This window comes from Typopeltis vanoorti, chromosome 20 (genome assembly GCF_054136105.1).
Source record: "Typopeltis vanoorti isolate ZY-2024b chromosome 20, IOZ_Tvanoo_1.0, whole genome shotgun sequence".
NCBI classification, from domain to species: domain Eukaryota; kingdom Metazoa; phylum Arthropoda; class Arachnida; order Uropygi; family Thelyphonidae; genus Typopeltis; species Typopeltis vanoorti.
The window spans coordinates 100282422-100307726 of NC_143568.1; the positions used below are offsets into that span (position 1 = coordinate 100282422).

The following is a 25305-nucleotide window of genomic DNA, read 5'->3' on the forward strand; positions in this document are numbered from 1 at the left end:
TGATCACTTCCAATTTCAAATCCTCTGTATACTGTTCTGCACCAGTGAGAAAATATCACTATTGACAATAACATGGTCAGTGAGATCTTATTCCTTGCCACTTCTCTCCATGTGAATTTGTGCACATTTTTATGTTGGAACATTGTGTTAGTAATAACCAGTCCATGTCTTGAGCAGAAATCCAACAGGTATTTGCCATTATTATTAGCTCTGCTCTTTTCTCCAAATTTTTCCAAAGTATTTAAATATGTCTGACAATCATTTCCTACTCTGCTATTTAGATCTCTAACAACAACCAACTTTTCCTTTTTCATTGTGTCAGTTGCTTTCTCTAAATCCTCAAAAAATTCCTCCACTTCTACCTTAGTAGAATCTTCTGTGGGATCATAGGCACAAATAAGTCTCACTGTCCAGTTTCCCATTCTCATATTTGCCCACATCACTCTATTTGAGACTGCCTGCCATTCAAGAAGATTAGCCTCGTATTTAGTGTTGAATACTATGGCTACTCCTTCTTTTCCTTAATTGTCATTGCCTGAATATAACATTTTGTATTTATTATATTATTTATTATTTATAAATATTATTTATTATAACATATAATATTATTATCATCATCAAATTCCGGCCATGTACTCTCAAGGGGTGTACAGGATAAAATAGTACTACATGAAAAATTTACATTACTAATTTCCCATATACAATTTTCCTCCAAATCAGTCTGTTGCTTGTCAAGACTCCAACATTATCAGATCTTATATTTCTATCGTCTAAGGCACTTTTGTACCGTATCAATCCACCTATATCTTGGTCTTCCTCTGGGTCGTTTTCTTGCCAACCTGGCAGAGAACACTTGTTTTGCTAATCTTTTCTCGCCCATTCTGTTTAAGTGACCATACCACCTGAGATTAGTACCGCTAACGCATTCCTGGATGCTGACAATGTCAAATTCTTTCCTAATATCCTCGTTTTTAATATGATATTGCCATAGATGCCATCTGTTCACACCTCTAATCTTTCTCAGGACTCTGATATCTGCAGTCTCTAGTCTTTGGTCAAGTGTTTTACTTCTGACCCAGCTCTCAGATCAATAAGTTAAAACTGGTTTGAACACTGTCTTGTATACAGCTAATTTAGTGTTCCGACTAATTTCTCTTTTACTCCATATGAATTTATTCAATTGACTTCCTACCATACCAGCTTTGATGATTCTGTTGTCTATTTCCATATTTAATTTACCATCTTCACTAAAAATCATGCCTAAGTAGTGGAAATGTTTTACTTGTTCCACAGGTTTGTCATTCAGAACACAGTTGATATTTTCAATGCTTCTGCTTTTTTCATTGTCTTTGTCTTGTTATTGCTGACCTTCATACCATATCTATTACAACAGTTAATTAATTCAGTCAGGGAATCTTGCAGACTTGTAACAGATTTATTTAGAAGTATAATATCGTCCACATAAAGAACTCCAATTTTGATATCAGGTTTAATACCACTTTCCTTCATAATGTGATCCATATAGATAATGATAACAGAAGGGATAATGTACATCTTTGTCTCACACCAGATTTAACATTAAACCATCTTCCTGTACTTCCTTCAATTCTAACTGCTGACTTACAACTCAAATAAAGACTAAGTATTGCTTGATATAATACTCCATTGATACTATATAGTAGCACATTGAATAGGCTCTCTCTTGGCACCTTGTCATATGCCTTTTCCAGATCGACAAAATGTAAATACAGATCTTTGTTATATTCCCATGATTTTTCAACTATTTGTCGTAAAGTGAAGATTTGATCCTGATAGCAGATATTTGGCCTGAATTTCTTCAGTCCAAAATGAAGTTTAGATTTTATATCCTTGCACACAACCTTAATGCCTTTTTATCTAAATCGATCAACTGTTTCTTCAGATTTTGCCACTAAGTGTATAAGGTTTTCTTCTCGCTTTCACGCTGCTCACCTCTGAATATTACTCAACTTTAATTCTTTTAAAAATTTTCCTACAGGATTTTCTTTTCAACATCATACTCATTATCATTCTGCTCAAAACTAAATATTGATCACTTTCTGTTTCAAATCCCCTGTATATCCTAAATTGTTGTAAAGAAATCACTATCAATAAGACTTTCCTTGTTTCTTGTGTTCTCTCCATGTAAATTTATGTACACATTAAATTTGAAACACGGTGTCAGTAATGACTAGTTCAATGTCTTGAAGAGAAATCCAGTAGGTACTTATCATATCATTAATCTTATTCTTTTTTGTAAATATTTCCCAAATCCCAGACTTTATGTCTGGGATTCATTTCACACTGTACTGTATTTACTACAAAAAACTTTTCCTTTAGGGATCAATTTGATCCCTAAAGGAAAAGTTTTTCCTTTAGAGATCAAATCATAGGCAAAAATAAATCCGATTGTTTCTCATTTTGAAATCTGACCATATTAATCTACTTGAAATTGCCTGCACTTCAAGAAGTTTATCTTTGTGTTCAGTGCTGAATACTATAGCTACTTCTTCCTGAGCACTACTGCACAAATATAACATTCCATAGTTATTATTTAGTAACGTGTCATCTATTTTAAATCTTCATCTCAAAGACTAGTAATATAAGAATAATAATAATATTAACATAGGAAAGCGTTATTTCATTCTACACATATTCCCAAACAAAAAAACGTTTACAAAAATTCATTGCAAGAATATGTGGGGTAAAAAAAAAAAAAACTTACCCAGAAAAAAGAACAGATTCACTAACTAGATCAGCTAATCGAAATGCTAACCGTCTAGGCAGCTTCTGGAATAATTTCATATGATGTGCATATTTATGTCGCTGTAAGCTTCCTTTCAGCTAAAATGGTAATCACAAAGGAATGTGATAATTAAATTCAAGAATTCAGTAGCAAGAAAAGTATAAATGTCAAGCAAATAATACCTTCAAAATAATCTAATTCTAATGTATGAACTTCAACTTCTTGACACTTTCAAAGAAATTCAAATATTCATCAATTCAACTGTGATGCATACTTAATTGATATAATATATATATATATATATATATATATATAATAAAATAATCAAAATTCAGAAAGATTTTCATCCATTTATGATGAAGGAACACATTCAGAATTTACCATTTGTGAAGAATGTTTTCAGCATTTACTTGGGCATTTTGAGGAACAGAAATACCATTTGAATTTCATCCAAATAATATTAACATATGAAAGCATTATTTAATTCTACACATATTCCCAAACATATTCCCCAGATCATATATTGTTATATTCAAATATAACAACATATGATTCTCACTTGTTGCAGCATTTTTATTTTAAACATTTTGAAATGGCTTTATTTATTTGCTGGAAACAAACTGTTGATATCTGTTGAAGTGTTTATCATATAAATATATCTAAATACAAGGGTGGTCTGAAATGTTCTCGGCCTCGATCATAGATGGCAACGCTATCAGCAAGATTTTTTTTCCCTAAGTTGGTACATCTGTCATAAGCATCCATGTGAAATTGCAAATCATTCTATCAAGTAGTTTGTTTTATACAGCTGTCTGAAGCAAAAGTGTTGTATTCCCTGAAATCGATAAAATTGAGTATTGTGCAGTTATAAAATTCTTTGGTAAAAGAAGGTATAATAGATTCAAAGTTCATAAAAGTTTATGGACACTCTTCTCCTTCATCTTCAACAATTAAGAAATGGGCTGCCGAGTTTAAACATGGCCATACCAGCCATGCAGATGATTAACGTGAAGGATGTCCAAAAAGTGTAACAACATCAGAAATCGTTGATCGAGTGCACGATATTATTGGATGACCAGTGAGTCCAAGTGCATGAAATTGCTGAGACTATAGGCATTTCAAAAGAACATGTAGGATATATTTTGCATGAAGAATTGCATATGAAAAAGCTTTGTGCAAGATGGGTGCCGTGCTTGCTCACAGCAGATCAAAAACGCACTCACGTGAAAATCTCTGAACAATGCTTGGAGCATTTTTAACAAGAATAAAACTGATTTTGTGCATCGATTTATAACTATGGATGACACTTGGATTCACCATTACACACCAGAATCCAACCAGCAGTCAAAACAGCGAACAGAAGCTGGTTGTTCACCACCAAAGAAGACAAAGTAGGTTCCATCAGCAGGAAAGGTCATGGTATTGGTGTTTTGGTGCTAAAAGCATTTTGTTTATTAATTATCTTGAAAAGGGTAAAACAATAACCAGGGAATATTATTCCGATCTTTTAACCAGACGGTGAAAAAGTTCATGAGAAAAGACCCAGGTTTGCAGAACAAAAAAATCATCTTTCATCAGGACAATGCAAAATTGTCCTGATTTTGGCAATGGGAAAATTAAGGGATCTGCATTATGAATTGTTGGAACCTCCACCCTATTCCCCAGATTTGGCTCCCTCTGACTTCTATCTCTTCCCAAAATTAAAGATCTTCCTCTCTGGTCAGTATTTTTCTTCGAATCAAGAGGTGATTGCAGCTGTAGAGGGGTATTTTGCAGATCTTACTGAGAACCACTGCAGAGACAGGATAATGGCGCTGGAGCATCGCTGGAATAAATGTATTAGTCTTAACGGAGATTATGTTGAAAAATAAAAATAATTTTGAAATTATAAATTCGTTTTTTCATTGTTGGGCTGAGAAATTTTCAGACCATCCTCGTATATAGTTAATATAGCTAATTAAGCTGAAAGAAACACACAAAAAAGAGTAAACTACTGTGATTTATTTTACAAGAATGACAAGCGTCATCCTACTCTTGGAGACTTCATGTAGTGCAAATATACACATTCAGAAAAAATACAACAAAATGCAGTAAACATATCATTACTCAAAAAAAAAAAAAAAAAAAAAATTCACTATAGTCTGAAACAATTCTGGATGTGGTATTGTTGAGCATGTGCACATGGTCCTATTTTCATGACAGTTGAACTGTGGTTGAATAACATCCTGATAAGAGCTGAAGTTTACATGCAGATGATTAGGATTGGGTATTTTTGTGGATTCGATTATCTTTCCACCTGATATAGTACAAGACTGGATAGCGCTGAGGCACTGTATGTCTCATATGTGATGTCTGATGTATATCTCTACTTCTGTTTATCTGTAATATGGGACCCAAAAATCCTACCAAAGGGTGGCATACACCTGGGTACTTTTTGGCTGCTGTATTTGGGATTAACTGAATAAAGCATGGACTGTAATTTGCTCAGAATTGCAAATGTGTTCAAATTTTGCATTTCTTGAGAATTTTTGCTAACCTGGTTGTAATGAAGTTCGTATATGGGAGGCACGCAGAAAGAGAGAGAGACTGTTACCAGACTTTTGTTATAAATCATTCTTCTGGAATATGGTAGAGAGAACTCAGAGTTCTTTGGTTATTTCAAAATCATCATTAATGAGAATGTGGGCTCAGGCTGTTAATGATGAGATTGAGCATGTAAATATCTATTAATGTGAGATGGTTTTCTGTATATTAAAAAGATTCTGTATTCTATATTCACAGCTACTAAAAAAACTAAGTAATGCAAGATTTCTCCATACACACAACTTCAGTTAACAGTATAATTCAAGAATACACAATGGCACTCATCATTATTATTACGGGCGACTCCGGGGAGTCCTTAGACTCATCGAGGGAGGCCCTAAACATCATGTCCACACAACTATTCGACATTCTCACATTATCTATCATACCTTGCTTTGAACTCGCTCACTGTCATAGCACCCACAACAGACTCTGGCAGCTTATTCCACTCATTTAACACTCTAAAAGTAAAGAACCCAGCTCTAACACCCTTGCTAACCACACTCTTGACCAGCTTCCATAGATGTCCCCTAGTTCTTCCACCACCAGTCCTGATCTCAAAAATATCCTCTGAATTAATCCTATAGAAATCCTTCAGCAATTTGAATGTCTCAATCATATCTCCCCTTTTCCACCTATCAAACAATTTCTGCAACTCACAAATCTTCAACCTTTTCTCATAAGGTTCATTCCACAGACCTGCTGTGGAATGAACCTTATGAGAAAAGGTTCATCAATCCACCTCCTCCCCATCAAGAAGAAACCTAAGTGACCAAATCTGGGCACAGTAGTCGAGATGAGGTCTTATCAAGGCTCGGTACAGAAGAACAATAAATTGCTTGTCTCTGCTCGTCAAAGTATTTTTCAACAACCAAGTGAGTTGATGAGCTGATTTAGCCACTTTTGCAATGTGCCCCCTAAACTTCATCTCCCTATCCACCAACACTCCCATCAATCATCAATCTCCTGGAGTACAGTTCCACCAGTGTGGTATACTGCTGCTAATCTTTTCACCCCAAAATGCATAACCTTACATTTTGTCACATTAAATTGACATCCATTCTCCTTAACCCAGAACTCCGATCTATTCAAATCATCCTGCAAGATTTTGACATCTTCTGCATTCAACATTGCCCTACCCAACTTTGCATCATCAGCAAACAAATGAACTGTTCCTCTAAGATCCTTCCCTATATCGTTAATGAACAAATTAAACAGCAGTGGTCCACGAACAGAACCCTGCGGCACACCACAAGTCACAGGCCGTCTTTTGGACTCTACTCCTGAATAAACTACTCTCTGATATCTCTCCATCAACCACCCACCTATCCATCTCACCAACCCTATATCCATTCCCATATGTTGCAGTTTACTGTATCCTGTCAAAGGCCTTAGCCAGGTCCAGCAGTATCACTGTAAATAAACCCATTACCCTTATCCAGTTCAGCCGTCACTGTGTTATAAAACTTGAGCAAGTTACTGAGGCATGATCTACCCTTCACAAAGTCATGCTGTCCCCTGTACAGTATCTCATTTTCATCAATCCATTCCAGTATTTTTCCCTTGACTACTTTCTCCAAGACCTTGACAACGACTACTGATATGCTGATCGGTCGGTAATTTGCAACAGTAGTCTTGGATCCTCCTTTATGCAGTGGAACTATTTTCCCCTCTTTCCACACCTTCAGGACTAAACCAGACCCGAGACTCAGATTAAACAACATGGTCAAGGGCACTGATAATTCTTTAGCCGCTTCACGTAAGACCCGTGCCGGTATACTATCCAATCCCACAGATGTATTCACATTAAGGTTCTGTAATAGACTATTCACCTCAACTTCATTCATCACAATTCCCATAGAAATTAATGGTTCCTTCATTCTTTCAATGTTACCACTTGGATGATATACTTTTGCAAAGTGCTCGCTCAGTAATTCCACTATATCGACTGATTCAGTGACCTCCTTACCATCGGCATTCCTTAAAATCATTCTGCCATGTACAGTTTTTTTTTTGCTTGCAACATATTGAAAGAATTGTTTGGGATTCTCTTTAGCTTGCATAGCTAGTTTCCTTTCATAATCCGCTTTTGCTTTTTTTACCACGCTCGTTACCCTTCTGGCCTGTGCTTTATACCGTTCGTGTGCCTGCACGTCACCAATTTATCAATTTCAATTCATCATATCAATTTATATCCCACTAAACAAACTAAAATTGATAAAAATACAGTGAAATGGCAACCCAGGGTATATTAATAAAATATTCCTAGAATAGCTCAAATGGCAATCATTTTATCTAATCATTATATCTAATCAAACCCTAATAAACCCAACCAAAACTTAATAAAAAGTTTTGGTTGGATATCAATAAATACAACCTAATCTGAGCTGTAAACATATTGTGTACCTACCCCCCCCCCTCCTCCATCTGGTTGCTTGAAAATATGTTTGTAGAAATTAGTATTCAAAAGTCATTCATAATGACCACTACAGTGTTGCACACTTCTTCATTCCACTTGATTTATGAAAATGATACACAGCTACTATTGCCATTGCATTATAATACTGTTTCAATTTCAGAGGAAAACATTCTTAATAATATCAGGCGAATAGCCACTTCTAAATCACAGCCAATCTTCTCAGTACTTGGCACCTTTTTTTTTTTACACATAAAGTTTTTTATTAGATATAATTTAAATGCTTTTTGATTATATATTTAAGCAACTCCTCCTTCTATAAAGTAATACTTCAACAAATCAGTAATACTTCAGCATAATTAATTATTTTCAAAATAATCATGGCTCCTTTATCTTTAATCCAGCTCAATTTTCCCGCTCTAACTTTAATTATATAATTCAACTGTGCTGTGGGGCATATTACCTCTGCTTTTTTACTACACTGATTTTTGAGTAAATGGCTCCACTATTGAAATGATAGAGAAGTAGTAGAGAATCATGGCTGTTACACAGAATTACATTAAATCTATTTCTCTTTTTTTTTGATATAACAACCCATATGGACTAATGATTTAGAAGCCATAGAAATAAGTTCAATAAAGAAACCAGAACTAAATAAAATGGGGCTTAAGTTACTTTCCTTCTGTCCTTATCTCTATGACTTTTATTTAAATTCTCAGGCAATATAGACTATTATGTGTAAAAAAAAAAGATTTAATTATGTAATTCGGTGTGACTGGCAATTATTCTCTACATCATTAGTTTCTCTAGTGGAATTTTTTACTCAACAAAATCCACTAATACAGAAGTGATCCAATGCTCCATAACAAAGATGAATTATAGAGAAAAACTTAGAACAGGAAAAATCATGGCTAAAGGGAAATGATAACTTAAATGATAATTTACAGCTTAGTTTCTTGGCTGATGCTAGAGGTTAATCTTTAAGCAATTTTGATCAAATTTAGAATATAATTGTTTTTCTGTTCTTGAGATTTGATTAGTATTTCACTCCAGTCATAGTAAAATATAAGAGAAGTTGTTTTTTGGGATGGTGACTCCTCTGAATACCTTTGCAGGTTTCATTGTACAACTCACTACATTTAGAATTTAGTTGTTCTATATGTTTCTTAAGATGACCTGAGAAATTCAGCCCAGGATTTAAGCTAAAGGTCAAAGAGATTAAACCATGCAGGTTGCATTTTTATCCCTTTGATCAGATGTGAAAATAGTCCTTTCATATGGGTGTTAAGAATTTCACTTTATTCAGACCAAATTGAAAGGCAGGGTGAGAATGTCTCCATTGATACTTCTGCTGTTTGTATTCTTTAGCTGATTTCAACAAAATCTGGAATATAGTTATTTTTTTACATTGCTTTTTCAGTTCACTTAGCCTTAGTAAATAAAGCCAATCCATGTGGAGAACCCTTTCTTTTATTGATACCACTGCAGGCCTCGTCTTCCAACTGATGATTTAGACCTATCTTGGAATAGCATAATTTCTTAATTTCTTATGTTATTCAAGATCCCCCACTGAGAATTTGATACAGATAGATCTAAGTGGAGGAGAGTTTGAAACGGTGGAAAGAGAATGACCCCCCCTCTCCAACCAGCCTGCATTTTATTGGCAGAATTTTTCACGTAACCATAAGCAACAATTACATTCCAAATTTTGTTCAAAATTAGATGAATACAATCCACATAGGTAGGGAAAGTAAGAAAAATGACACTTTTTTTTTTTTTCTGACAGAATTTAGTCCTTCATTCACTGTATTTAATGCTTCAACTTTGGTGAGCTACATCCTGCTGAATATCTTCTCTGAATAGAGTGGTGGATACCAATAATATTCAACTTGGAATTGAAGTTGTAGCTAATCTCATCAAGATGCTAAAATGATTCAGGTAATGAGCAGTCAGTGACAATGAAACACTCGGCTTAAGAGCTGCAAATCCTTATATAAAACAAATGATAGTTTCAGCTGCTTTTGGATTTATCAATGCAAAAACAGCTAAACAGATCATATCCAAATTTTCATTAGTTATCCATCAAGGCCCTGGAAAGGTAAATATATATAATATAAATACATATAGTGGCAAAGCTATCTCTATAAAAAGCCACATATTTCCAATGATGGAGATGCAACATGGCAAGATGTAACCACCATTAAATAAATTACAGCCACTTGGATGTTGGGGCAACAACAGCATTCATCTAAAATCAGCAGAGGATAACCCATAAGTGACAACAGTGTGAAGGATATTGTGGTATGGGGATAATCATGAAAATGAAAAACTACTAGCACACCAAACCTCTTTAGAAGGCATAAACTATTTTATAAAAAGGTGTTTATTAACTTGCTTATATTTTGCTGAATTTTAAATCAGCATCTTCAGGGCACAACATAGCATATATACATGACAGTAAGTGAAACAATACAAATTGTAATAGACAAAAGATCTAAAGTCCTAATTTGGCACCCTCTAATGTCGTAAAAAATAAAATAAATATATAAAACAAAAGAGAAAGTAGTTACAGCTATGTGGGAGTTGCTCTTAAGATAACGGTCTCCCAAATTTTGGCAAATGAATGCACCCATATTTGTTCAGGTTAGAAGAATTCTTCATGGCCATGGCTGACTCAAAACATAATCTTTCTGCTCTGTAACAACTTGTAAATAGTACATTCATTTTCTTCCATCCAATCCTGTGCAAAGGGGTGTCCAGTGTGGTCTGCCAGTCTTGACTTGCCATAATAATGGTAGCGAATGTATTTTTCAAGTTCTTCCAGAAAGATGTTAACAGATCTTCCTGTCGACCCATAGTAGGCCAAGTCACAGTTACAAGTAACTTCATACATTCCAAGATATGCTAGAGGGAGAAGTTTATCCTTAGGAGAGCAGATCAGGGTTGCTAATTTAACATGAGGTTTCAATGTGGTACAAAGGCTATGTTTTATTAGTACTTTGGCTATTTTTTCTAATATACCTCTGACATAGGGAATAGGAATGGTAATGTTCCTATGTATTAGAGGAGGGAGAAGTAATGAGGCTATGTAGTATCTTATCTATTTTGTAGAAATTGTAGCCATTGGCCAAGAAAGTATGGCATAGATATTTGCATTCTGTGGACAGAGCTGTATCATTAGAACAAATGGTTCTGGCTCTCTGTGTAAGTGTTTTTAAAATACCATACTGTTGGACTGGATGAAGATGTGATTGTTTATATAGGTGTGTGTGTGTGTGTGTGTGTGCACGTGCATGCATGTCCATTTACAGAAAACCAGCATGCGTGTGTTAGTTTTCTGTAAATGGAAAATGATAGTGATCCATCTGAAAGGGTGACTAATGTGTCAAGAAAAGGTCAACAGTTATTAGATTTTTTTTCCTACTGTGAAGTGAATTTTGGGGTGTTAGCTGTTTAGGTAGGTGATGACAAAAGCATCCAAAGTGTTGTGTCCATGGGGCCAAATAGCAAATACATCAACAAAGTGTAACCATAATAGGGCTTGTATGTAGCTGTGGTAAGTATTCTGCTTTCAAAGTGTTCCATGTAAAAGTTTGCTAAATCGGGGAGAGGGGAAACTCACAGCAGTACCATTAATCTGTTTGTAGATTTTTCCTCCCCATGTGAAGCAGCCTACATACATAGTAAATTTGAATAATTCAAAGATATCAGGGAGAAATTTAGACTTGTTCAAATCAAGAGTATCCATTAGCGATAGATTGGTAAATGAAGAAGTTACATCATAACTAACCATTATGTCTGAATTTTTAAGGATATGATTTGAAATGGACTGAATTTTTTACAAAAGTACAGAAGTTACCAGTAAAAGGGGAAGGGGAGCCAAGAGACTAGGATAACTGCTGGGCAAGTTTATAAGTAGGACTATCTAGCTACTGAAGTGTATGAAGTTCCCTGTGACCGTTACTTGGCCTACTATGGGCAGACAGGAAGATCTGTTAACATCCACCTGTAAGAACGTAAAAAATACATTCGCTACCATTATTATGACAAGGCAGGACTGACAGACCATACTTTGAACACTCCTTCACATAGGATTAGAATGTGATATTTAGAAGTCATTAGAGATTAGAAAAATTATTTGAGTCAGCCATGGCTATATAAAGAATTCTCCTAACCTGAACAAATATGGTTGCATTTGCCAAAAATTTGGAAGACTGTAATCTTAAGAGCAATTCCTACATGGTTGTAATACTTATTCCTTTTTTTTTTTTTTTTACATCAGAAGGCACCAAATTAGGATATTAGATCTTTTGTCTGTTACAATTTGTATTTTTCATTTACTCACTGTCACGTATACATGCTGTGATGTGTTCTGAACATGTGGATTTGAAATTCAGCAAAATATAAGCAAGTTAATAAACATCTTTTTATAAAATAGTTCATTTGGTGTTGTTAATACTGTTAAAAAAACGTTATGAATAACCTTAAACACCTAAGCTTGTCTGTTAGAATAAGGCTATTGCTGGACAAGGAAGGCAACGAGAAACCACCTTGTTCTATTTTTCCCTAGTAAGGTAGCAGTATGGATGGAAGTTCTAAGTGCTTTATTATCTCTTAGAACTTGATCTTGAACAATGACTCGATACTTGTGCATGACAGGGGAAAGGACAAGGTTTCTTATATTGTAAACCAGTAAAATTCTTGTCCACTCATTGGGACATGGAATGTGAGAACCCTCCTACAAATTGGAAAGTTAGAAAATATAAAGAGAAAAATTGATATATTAAAAACAGCCATACTAGGAATTAGTGAGATGAGATAGAATGAAACTGGAGACTTCTGGAGTGGTAACTAGAGAATAATTTATTCAGGTGATGACAGCAAAAAATGGAGTTACAATGGGGAAGAAGAATAATCAACTCAGTAAAATATAGCAGAAGACTGATAATGGTAAAACTCAAACAAAAACAACAAATATAATAATACAAACATACATGCCTACCAGTGACCATAGTCATGACAAAGTTGAAAAAATATGTGCATATATTGAGTGTTTGATAAACTTGCCAAAAGCAAAGACAATGTCATTGTCATAGTTGATTGGAATACAATGAATAGAGAAGGAAATGATGGTAGAGAGATAGCAAAACATGGACTGGGATGCCAAAATCACAGAGGCAATAGGCTTCTAGAGTTCATCTGAGAATCTCCAACAGCTGGTTTGCGGTACCAAAAAGAAAGTAAACTTGGAAAATACCAGTGGATATAGGAAGGTAACAAATAGATTATATTATGACAAGAAACAGATATAAAAATCAAGTAAAATCAAGCAAAAGTTGCCCTGGAACTGATGCAGACAGTGACCACAATTTGATTTTTATTAAAAGGTAGTTTGAAATCAAGGAAAAGGCCAAACTGGAATATAGATAACCCAAAAATAGAGGAAAAACAACAGACTCTATAAACGAAGACTGATGAAAGCATTAAAATAAGAGAAAGTAGAAAGGTAAACACAGAAGGAAAGTGGACCCATTTTAAGGACACAATCAACTCTGCAGTCATTGACTGCAGAGGAGTAAAATGCAGGTTAACAAAAAAAAAACTTTGGATCGCCCAAGACATTCTAAACCAATTAGATGAAAGAAGAAAATACAAAACCTCTCCATATGAAGAAAGGTAAAATAAAAACATCTAAAAAATATGATAAATACAAAATTCAAAGAAACAAAAGAACGATGGTATATAGAGAAGTGCAACGAAATAGAAGATATAACCAAGACTGGGAGGGTCGATAAAGCATATAACATTATAAAAGGAATGAGCCAGCAGAACAAAACAAGCAGTCATTAAATCTAAACATGGGAGCATTCATGCAGATAAGGAAGAAATTTCTGAAAGATGGAAGGAGTACCTAGAAGAACTCTATAAAGGAAAAGATCTAAACAAAGGGTATAGAAGATGAAACAATGAATGATGCAGAAGATATTGATCTAACCATATTACAAGATGAATTTGAATCAGTGCTAAACGAACTATCTTCTAACAAGGCACCAGGCGATGTTAACATTCTCTCAGATTTAATAAAATATTCAGGAATATAACTAAATCATACTCATTCAAAATCATAAATGATTATTAATTCACTTAAGGAATTCAACATACACTAAAATATAAATTAAATTAAACTTTAATATATATTTCCAATATTTCGGCAACGTCATGTTGCCATTTTCAAAGGAACTTACAATAAAGACGTGCATGCAGGCACTACATACAGTAAATGAGGACGAAGCGAGTAAGCTATCATTTCTCCTAAAAGTCCTGATGGCGCCCCCTAGCAGGCTATGTAGGTATTCTTGGCCATTGGGCTGAAGGTCTCCTGATGTATGTCTCCTAAATTTGGGGCATTCTCATGCAACCAAATTTGTTGAAGTTTAGCATGTTTCTTAGGGCTCAGGCTGATTCCATGAAAAGACTTTCAAATTTGAACCTGCTACGGTATATTATTGTTGCTTTCTTCCACCATATTCTGTGGCGTGTATCCAGAGCATGGTCTGCAAGACCAGAGTGGCTATACTGGTGAAAACGAATGTAGTCTTTGTGTTCTGAAATTCTAATATTCACTGTCCTGCTTGTATGGCCAAAGTAGGACAGCTTACAGCTGCCCTACTCTGTGTTACCAACATATAAGCCTTTCTACAAGAATGTGTTGTATACAGCTAATTTAGTGTTCCAACTAATTTCTCTCTTATTCCATATGAATTTATTCAGTTGACTTCCTACTACACAAGCTTTGATTCTATTGTCTATTTCCATATTTAATTTGCCATCTAAAAATCTTGCCTAAGTAGCTGAAATGTTTCACTTGTTCTATAGGTTTCACATTCACAATGCAGTTGATATTTTCATTGTCTTTTAGAAGTATAATATCATCTGCATAAAGCAACGTGCCGAGATTAACATCTTCAATTTTGATATCAGGTTTAATGCCACTTTCTTTCATAATGTGATCCATATAGATAATGAATAACAGAGTGGATAATGTATATCATTGTCTGACACCAAATTTAACATTAAACCATCTTCCTGTACTTCCTTCAATTCTAATTGCTGACTTACAACTCAAATAAAGACTAAGTATTGCTTGATACAATGACCCATTGACACCATATAACTGTAGCATTTTGAATATCTTCTTCCATGGCACCTTGTCATATGCCTTTTCCAGATCTACAAAACTTAAATACAGATCTTTGTTATATTCCCATGATTTCTCAACTATTTGTCGTAAAATGAAAATCTCATACTGACAGCCTTTATTTGGCCTGAATCCAGCATATTCATCACCAAGCTTTTCTTCCACAATTCTTCTCAACCGTTTCTCAAGTATACTTGCATATATCTTACCAGGAACACTCAGTAAAGAAATATCTCTGTAATTCTCACATTCAGTTTTATTTCCCTTTTTATATATGGTTATTATGAGAGCTCTAATCCAAACATCTGGAATTCGTCCCACTGTCCAGGCCTTCTGAACTATGAGGTGCAGCCGCTGTAAGCCTTTTATACCTCCATTCTTTAGCATTTCTGGTCAAATATAATCTACTCCTGCTGTCTTTCCACATTTCAGGATTCTGATGGCCTTTTCCACCTCAAGTACGGATATGTATTCCTGACTGCATACCTGGACAGTGTTTTTTACCACTGTGCTGTCATCGCTTGTTTCACTTGGCAAATTTTCGAAGTAATTACTACATACTTCAAGGATATCTTTTTCTCCAGTTTTCATGTCACCTTTATCATCTCTAACTCCTTTTACAGCACTCTTTCCTCCATTCCTAGGCTTCTTCAACAATCTCCAGAATATCTTGCCACCTTCTTGATATTTATTTTCTATGTTCTTACTAGTCTTCCCCATGACTTTTGTTTAGCTAGTTTTACACAGTGTTTAGCTTTCTTACATTTGACTCTGTATTCTCTAAGAGCACAAGCTGACTTATTTGCCAGGAACTTTTGATATGCTTTCTTCTTTTCCTTCACTGCCTCTTTAATTTCGTGTGTCCACCATAGAGTTCTGATTTTCCTATCCTTGCATACAACTTTGAAGAAAACTCTGATTCAGTCAGAGAGGCATGTGAATCAGAGTTTTCTTCAAGGCCTGCCACTGAATCGCCAAGGTTTTGTTCCTGTTCTCGAACTCTTTCATTTTTTTCTTCAATAATCTTTGTGTATTTTAGTCTACAGTTCACATCTGAGAACTGCTCAACTTTTATTTGCTTTAAAACTTTCTTACATGTTATTCTTTTCAATATGAAATTCAATTTTATCCTGCTCAAGACTAAATAGTGATCACTTCCAATTTCAAATCCTCTGTACACTCTGGTGTCCTGCACCAGGGAGAAAACATCACTATCAACAATAACATAGTCAATGAGACTTTTCTTATTCCTTGCCTCTTCTATGTGAATTTGTGCACATTTTTATGTTGGAACATGGTGTTAGTAATAACCAGTCCATGTCCTGAGCAGAAATCCAACAAATATTTGCCATTATTATTAGCTTTCTCTTTTCTCCAAATTTTCCATGTATGTCTGACAATCATTTCATCATCATCAAATTCCTGTCATGTACCCTCAAGGGTGTACAGGATATGATATTACTACATGAAAAAAATTACATCATTACTAACTTCCTATCTACAATTTTCTTCCAAATCAGTCTGTTACTTGTCAAGACTCCAATATTATCAGATCTTATATTTCTATCATCTAAGGCACTTTCTACCGTATCAATGAACCTATATCGTGGTCTACCTCTGGGTCGTTTTGCTGCCAACCTGGCTGAGAACACTTGTTTTGCTAATCTTTCTTTGCCCATTCTGTTTAGGTGACCATACCACCTGAGATTAGCTCTGTTAACGCATTCCTGGATGCTGACAATGTCAAGTTCTTTCCTAATATCCTCGTTTTTAATATGATATTGCCATTGATGCCATCTGTTCACGGATAATCTTTCTCAGGACTCTCATATCTGCGGTCTCTAGTCTTTGGCCAAGTGTTTTACTTCTGACCCAGCTCTCATATCCATAAGTTAAACTGGTTTGAACACTGTCTTGAATACAGCTAATTTAGTGTTCCGATTAATTTCTCTCTTATTCCATATGAATTTATTCAATTGACTTCCCACCATACCAGCTTTGCCGATTCTGTAGTCTATTTCTATATTTAATTTACCATCTTCAGCAAAAATCGTGCCTAAGTAGCTGAAATGTTTTACTTGTTCCACAGGTTCTCCATTCACAACACAGTTGACATTTTCAATGATTCTGCCTATTTTCATTGTCTTTGTCTTTTTATTGCTGACCTTCATACCATATCTATTACAACAACTATTCAATTTAGTCAGAGAATCTTGCAGACTTGTAGCGGATTTATTTAGAAGTATAACATCATCCGCATAAAGCAAAGAGCTGACATTAACATCTCCAATTTTGATATCATGTTTAATACCACTTTCCTTCATAATGTGATCCATATAGATAATGAATAACAGAGGGGATAATGTACATCATTGTCTCAAACTAGATTTAACATTAAACAATCTTCCTGTACTTCCTTCAATTCTAACTGCTGACTTACAACTCAAATAAAGACTAAGTATTGCTTGATATAATGCCCCATTGACACCATATAACTGCAGCGTATTAAATAGCTTCTCTCTTGGCACCTTGTCATATGCCTTTTCCAAATAGACAAAACTTAAATACAGATCTTTGTTATATTCTCATGCTTTCTCGACTATTTGTCGTAAAGTGAAGATCTGAGCCTAACAGCCTCTATTTGGCCTGAATCCAGCTTGCTCTTCACCAAGCTTTTCTTCCACAATTCTTCTCAACCATTTCTCAAGTATACTTGCATAGATCTTGCCAGGAACACTCAGTAGGGAAATACCTCTGTAATTCTCACATTCACTTTTATATCCCTTTTTTATATCCTTTTTATATCCCTTTTTTATATCCTTTTTATATCCCTACTATGAGAGCCCTAATCCAATCATTGGGAATTCGGCCCTCTGTCCATGCTTTCTGAACTATGCAATGCAGCCACTGTAAGACTCTTATACCACCATACTTCAGCATTTCTGGTCGAATATCATCTACTCCTGCTGCCTTTCCACATTTCAAGCCTTTGATGGCTTTTTCTACTTCAAGTATGGATATGTATTCCTGACTGCATGCCTGGGCAGTGTTTTTTACCACTGTACTGTCATCACTGCTTGTTTCATTTAGCAGTTTTTCAAAGTAATTACTCCATACTTCAAGGATATCTTTTTCTCCCATTTTCATGTCAGTATTATCATCTCTAACTCCTTTTACAGCACTCTTTCCTCCATTCCTAAGCTTCTTCAACAACCTCCAGAATATTTTGCCACCTTCTTGATATTTATTTTCTATATTCTTGCCAAAGTTTTACACAGTGTTTGGCATTCCTGCATTTGTCTCTATATTCTCTAAGAGCACAAGCTGACTTATTTGACAGGAACTTTTGATATGCTTTCTTCTTTTCCTTCACTGCCTCTTTAAACTTCCTGTGTCCACCAGGGAGTTCTGATTTTTTTATCCTTGCAGACAACCTCACCACATGCCTCTCTCTGACAGAATCAATGTTTTCTTCAGAGTTTGCCACTCAATCTCCAAGGTTTGATTCCTGTTCTCAAACTCTTTCATTTTTTCTTCAACTTTTTTTCTGTGTATTGTAGTCTGCAGTTCACATCTGAAAGCTGCTCAACTTTTATTCGCTTTAAAACTTTCTTACATGTTATTCTTTTCAACATGAAATTCAATTTTATCCTGCTCAAGATTAAATAGTGATCACTTCCAATTTCAAATACTCTGTACACTCTGGTGTCCTGCACCAGGGAGAAAACATCACTATCAACAATAACATAGTCAATGAGACTTTTCTTATTCCTAGCCTCTTCTCTCCATGTGAATTTGTGCACATTTTCATGTTGGAACATGGTGTTAGTAATAACCAGTCCATGTCCTGAGCAGAAATCCAACAGATATTTGCCATTATTATTAGTTTTGCTCTTTTCTCCAAATTTTCCCAAAACATTTTTGTATGTCTGACAATCACTTCCTGCTCTGCTAGTTAGATCCCCAACAAGGACCAACTTTTCCCTTTTCATTGTGTCAGTAGCTTTCTCTAGAGCCTCAAAAAATTCCTCCACTTCTACCTTAGTAGAACCTTCTGTGGGACCATAGGCACAAATAAGTCTCATTGTCCAATTCCCCATTCTCATATTTGCCTACATTACTGTACTTGAGACTGACTGCCATTCAAGAAGATTAGCCTCATATTTTGTGTTGGATACTATGGCTACCTCCTTCTTTTCCTTGATTGTCATTGCCTGAATATAACATTTTGTATTTATTGCTCAGAAAGATCTCACCAGTTTTTGTCTTTTTTGTTTCAGTCACCCCTATTATGTCGATCTGGTACTTATCTAATTCCTCAGCTAGCTCCTTTTCTTTGCTATTCAGGCTTCTTACGTTGATAGTACCGATCTTTAACTCTGGTGATGTTGAGTTGGGGTTTGTTTTCAGATTTGTTCCAGTAGCTGACTTTTCGTTGTTCGCCCTGGTTCCCTGGGGAAAACAACAGGGGCCTTGTTTAACTGAGCGATGCTGCAGTCGGCATGAAATTTTGTCATGTTGTACCATCATTTTTTATTTTGGTTTAACCAATAAGAATACAATTTGGTCGGCAAAATCCCAAATTACCAGCCCATCCTTGTTTGTTCAGTATCCAAGTAGATACCCAACAGGGTGCACCACGAGAAGGTGAGGATTGGACATTAGGTCAGAAGCCCTGGTCGGTTCTCCACATTCCTTTAAAGGCTATGTGGAGGTCTCCTCTCAGTTATACAGCTTTGACCCTTAAGCACCCCGACAATCATTTCCTAGTCTGCTATTTAGATCCCCAACAAGGACCAACTTTTCCTTTTTCATTGTGTCAGTTGCTTTCTCTAAAGCATCAAAAAAATTCCACCACTTCTACCTTAGTAGAACCTTCTATGGGACCATAGGCACAAATAAGTCTCATTGTCCAGTTCCCCATTCTCATATTTGCCCACATCACTATACTTGAGACTGCCTGCCATTCAAGAAGGTTAGTCTCATATTTTGTGTTGAATACTATGGTTACTCCTCCTTTTTCTTGATCGTCATTGCCTGAATATAATACTTTGTATTTATTGCCCAGAAAGATCTCACCAATTTTTGCCTTTTTTTGTTTCAGTCATCCGTATTATGTCAATCTGGTACTTATCCAATTCCTCAGCTAGCTCCATTTCTTTGCCGTTCAGGCCTCTCATGTTGATAGTACTGATCTTTAACTCTAGCGATGTTAAGTTGGGGTGTGTTTTCAGATTTGTTCCAGTAGCTGGCTTTTCGCCCTGGTTCCCTGGTAAAAACAATGGGATCGTTGTTTAACCGGGTGATGCCCCAGACAGCATGAAACTCTGTTGTACCATCATTTTATGTTTTGGTTTAAGCCAATAAGAATACAATTTGGTCGGCTAAATCCCAACTTGCCAGCCCATCCACGTTCATTCAGTATCCAGGTAGATATCTAACAGGGTACACCATGAGAAGGTGAGGATTGGACATTAGGTCAGAAGCCCTGGTTGGTTGGTTCTCCACATTCCTTTAAAGGCACTATGTGGAGGTCTCCTCTCAGTTATATAGCTTTGGTGCCTATAGCAAATAAGTTGCTGGAGTCAGTTGTCAGTGCTACATCAGTGAAGGAGTTCAAATTTAGGTATGACAGATAAAATACAAATGATAATATTTGGTTTTTGGAATGTTAGTGGATCTTCTGCAATGAGTCTACAGCTTTTGCAGAGATCTTAATAAAAATAATAATAATAAAATAATACGTTGGCTAAGTCATTAGGTGACAAACTAGAAAAATTTCTTTTGCATTCTATAAAGCATCTGCCTTGGTTAGTGCAACCTTATCAAAACTTATAGGCATTAGTGAAACTTGACTAACAGCAGATGATGTAGCTACAGGGATAGAATGTGAAAATGTGAAAGAGATAGAAAGAGTTTAGTATTTTCAGGGAAGATGGAAAAGATAAGATGAGTAGAGAGGGGTACTGCTAATCATAGCAGATGAATGGCAGCCAAAAAAAAAAAAAAAAAAAAAAAAAAAAAAAAAACAGGAGACAGGCAGGAGGGTAGCTATTCATTTGAAGCAGTCTGGTGGTAGATCACGGCACATAAGACAAAATATACAGTTGGTTGTTGCTATAGATCAAGGGATTCCACAGATGATCTGGAAGACATTCACTGCCAAATTAGTATGCGTGCAGATTAATTGATTATTATGAGGGACTTCAACTATGGAGATATAGACCAGAAGGAAGAAAGATCACATGGCAGGATGGAAATAGAATTTATACACCTGCTAAGAGATAATTACTTAAGGCAGCATGTGATGGAAGGGACTAGGGCTGAGAGTAATGTATACCTGATCATAGGATCAGAAGAGCTATCCATAACCAAGATGGCCACATTGCCTCCGACTGACGTAAGTAACTATGCGGTCTTGACCTGGGAGACTGTAAAACATAAGGAATATTTTGTAAAGAAAGAGTATATGTGGAACTACAAGTCAGGTGATTATGACAAGCTTAGGAGGAAGGTTAAATCTGTACTATGGCATTAAATGCTACAAAGAAAGGATGTTAGTAGTGCATGGGAGTTAGTTAAGGGGGGCATCTAGAGAATGCTATATTAAATTCAAGGTTCTATATCTAAGGTAAGGAGAATTAATCAGGTAGAAGTTAGATGGATGAGAAATATCATAACTCATGACAGTAAGAAAGGCATATCAGATTACGAGAAGAAACTAGCTAGGCAGACCAAAGGAAATACCAAAGAGTTCTTTCATTACGTGGCAAGTAAGAGGAAAACTGACTATGGAAGAATAACCTTAATGAGTGCTGATGGCGAAGAGGTGACAGAAAGATAAAATAGTTCAGTATGTAAGTAACCACTTTACAAGAGTATATCATCCAAGTGAGGGTAATGCTTGACATATGTGATAGAGACTGATGTGGGAACAGAGGTGGATGAATTGGAGGTTCTTATGATACTGCAGACTCTCAGAGTAAATATAGCTGTGAGATTAGATGGGATCTCAGCTTGCATTTTGTGAGAATGTGTAAGGCAATGCCCCTGACTTGGCTCTTTAATTTAAGTCTCAGTTCTGGTAGAGTAGTGAATGGAAAGAAGGCAAAATAATTCCTCTGCATAAGATGTTCTAAGACCAGTAGTAAATTATACATCAATCTGAAAGTACTGGAAATTTTGGTCAAAAAAGAATTCAAGAATGGTTGGATAAGAATATGATATTCTGTGAGGGACAACATGACTTTGTGAAGGGTCAGTTAAGCCCTAGTAATTTATTAATTTTTTATAATAGAGTGACAGGTTAGTCAGATAAAGGAAACGGTTATGCAATGATTCTGCTACGGTGTCTAACAGAATACCACATGGAACTCTGTTATGCAAATTAGAACAAATGGGCATCAATATGACACTGTTATTTGTATAAGAGAAGGGCTGTTGAGCAGAGCAGGTATCAAAAAGTGGTATATGGAGGGGCAATATCTAAGAAAAAGCAGATGACTAGTGGTGTGCCACAAGGTTCAGTGCTGGGACCACTATTGTTTAATTTGTACATAAATGATATAGGATATAAACTGAAAGGAAAAATTCAATTGTTTACTGATGATGCGAAATTAGGTAAAGTAATAGTTAATCATGGTGTTGTGAAGAGCTTGCAGGACGATTTAGATAGGCTATCAGTATGGGCAAGAGATAATGGGTATCAGTTTAATGTGGAGGAATGCAAAGTTATTCATTGTGAAGTACCAGATCAACATAATAGGGGTGACTGAAACAAAAAAGACAAAAACTGGAGAGATCTTTCTAAGCAATAAATACAAAATGTTATATTCAGGCAATGACAATCAAGGAAAAGAAGGAGTAGCCATAGTATTCAACACCAAATATGAGACTAACCTTCTTAAATGGCAGGCAGTCTCGAGTAGAGTGATCTGGGCAAATATCAGAATGGAGAACTGGACGATGAGACTTATTTGTGCCTATGGTCCCACAGAAGGTTCTACTATGGTAGAAGTAGAGGAATTTTTGAGGCTTTAGAGAAAGCAACTGACACAACGAAAAAGGAAAAGTTGGCCCTTGTTGGGGATCTAAATAGCAGAGTAGGAAATGATTGTCAAACATACAAAAATATTTTGGGATAATTTGGAGAAAAGAGCAAAGTCAATAATAATGGCAAATACCTGTTGGATTTCTGCTCAGGACAGGGACCAGTTATTACTAACACCATGTTTCAACTAAAAAATGTGAACAAATTCATATGGAGAGAAGAGGCAAGGAATAAGAAAAGTCTCATCGACTATGTTATTGTTGATAGTGATGTTTTCTCCCTTGTGCAGGACACCAGACTGTACAGAGTATTTGAAATTGGAAGTGATCACTATTTAGTCTTGAGCATGATAAAACTGAATTTCATTTTAAAATGAAGAACATGTAAGTTTTAAAGCATATAAAAGTTGAGCAGCTCTCAGATGTGAACTGTAGATTAAAATACACAAACATTATTCAAGAAAAAATGAGAGTTTGAGAACAGGAACCAAACCTTGGAGATTCAGTGGCAAGCCTTGCAGAAGACACTGATGATTCAGCCACAGAGGCATGTGGTCAGGTTGTCTGTAAGGACAGAAAAATCGGAACTCCATGGTGGACACAGGAAGTTAAAGAGGCAGTGAAAGAAAAGAAGAGAGCATATCAAAAGTTCCTGGCAAATAAGTCAGCTTGTGCTCTTAGAGAATACAGAGACAAATGTAAGAAAGCTAAACACTGAGTAAAACTAGCTACTGTAAACAAAAGTCATGGGAAGACTCTGGTAAGAACATAGAAAATAAATATCAAGAAGGTGGCAAGATATTCTGGAGGTTGTTGTTGTTGAAGAAGCTCAGAAATGGAGGAAAAAGTTTTGTAAAAGGAATTAGAGATGATAAAGGTGACATGAAAACTGGGGAAAAAAGATATCCTTGAAGTATGGAGTAATTACTTTGAAAAATTACTAAATGAAACAAGCAGCGATGACAGCACAGTGGTAAAAAACACTGACCAGGCATGGAATCAAGAATACATATCCATACTTGAAGTAAAAAATCATCAAAAGCCTGAAATGTGGAAAGGTAGTGGGAGTAGATGATATTCGACCAGAAATGCTCGTGTGGCAGTATAAACGTCTTACAGTGCTGTGCCACATAGTTCAGAAGGCGTGGAGAGAGAAACGAATTTCAGATGATTGGAGTAGAGCTCTCACAGTACCCATATGTAAAAAGAGAAATAAATTACATAGATATTTCATTACCAAGTGTTCCTGGTAAGATATATGCAAGTATATTTGAGAAACGGATAGAAGGATTGTGGAAGAAAAGTTTGGTGAAGAACAAGCTGGATTCAGAACAAATAGAGGCAGGCTGTCAGTATCAGATCTTCACTTTATAACAGATAGTTGAGAAATCATAGGAATATAACAAAGATCTGTATTTAAGTTTTGCAAATCTGGAAAAGGCATATGACAAGATGCCAAGAGAGAAGCTGGTCAAAACACTACAGTTATATGTTGTTAATGGGGCATTATATCAAGCAATACTTAGTCTTTATTTGCGATATAAGTCAGGTTAGAATTGAAGGAAGTACTGGAAGGTGGTTTAATGTTAAATCTGGTGTCAGACAAGGATGTAAATTATCCCTTCTGTTATTCATTATCTATATGGATCACATTATGAAGGAAAGTGGTATTAAACCTGATATCAAAATTGGAGTGCTTTATGCAGACGATATTATACTTCTAAATAAATCTGCTACAAGTCTGCAAGATTCCCTGATTGAATTAATAACTGTTGTAATTGATATGGTATGAAGGACAATGAAAAAAAAGCAGAAGCATTGAAAATGTCAACTGTGTTCTGAATGACAAACCTGTGAAACAAGTAAAACATTTCAGCTACTTAGGCACGATTTTTAATGAAGATGGTAAATTAAATATGGAAATAGACAACAGGATCAACAAAGTTGGTACTGTAGGAAGTCAACTGAATAAATTCATCTGGAATAATAGAGAAATTAGTTAGAACACTAAATTAGGTGTATACAACACGGTGTTCAAACCAGTTTTAACTTATGGATCCGAGAGCTGGGTCAGAAATAAAACACTTGACCAAAGACTAGAGACCACAGACATGAGAGTCCTGAGAAAGATCAGGGGCACGAACAGATGGCATCAATGTCAATATCATATGAAAAAACGAGGATATTAGGAAAGAACTTGACATCGTCAGCATCCAGGAATGCGTTAGCAGAGCTAATCTCAGGTGGTATGGTCACTTAAACATAATGGGAGAGGAAAGTTTAGCAAAACAAGTG

General features: G+C 35.7%; 1 protein-coding gene across 2 annotated transcripts in view; it reads right to left on the reverse strand.

Moving 5' to 3' along the window:
* Window positions 1–25305, reverse strand: part of LOC150095712 (uncharacterized) — a 200006-nt gene that overhangs the window by 170313 nt on the left and 4388 nt on the right. For both annotated transcript variants that reach the window (XM_090410298.1, XM_090410297.1), the window contains exon 2: window positions 2744–2862. In XM_090410298.1, coding sequence (XP_090266424.1) covers window positions 2744–2862 — 119 coding nt within the window. The remainder of the gene's footprint in view (window positions 1–2743; window positions 2863–25305) is intronic.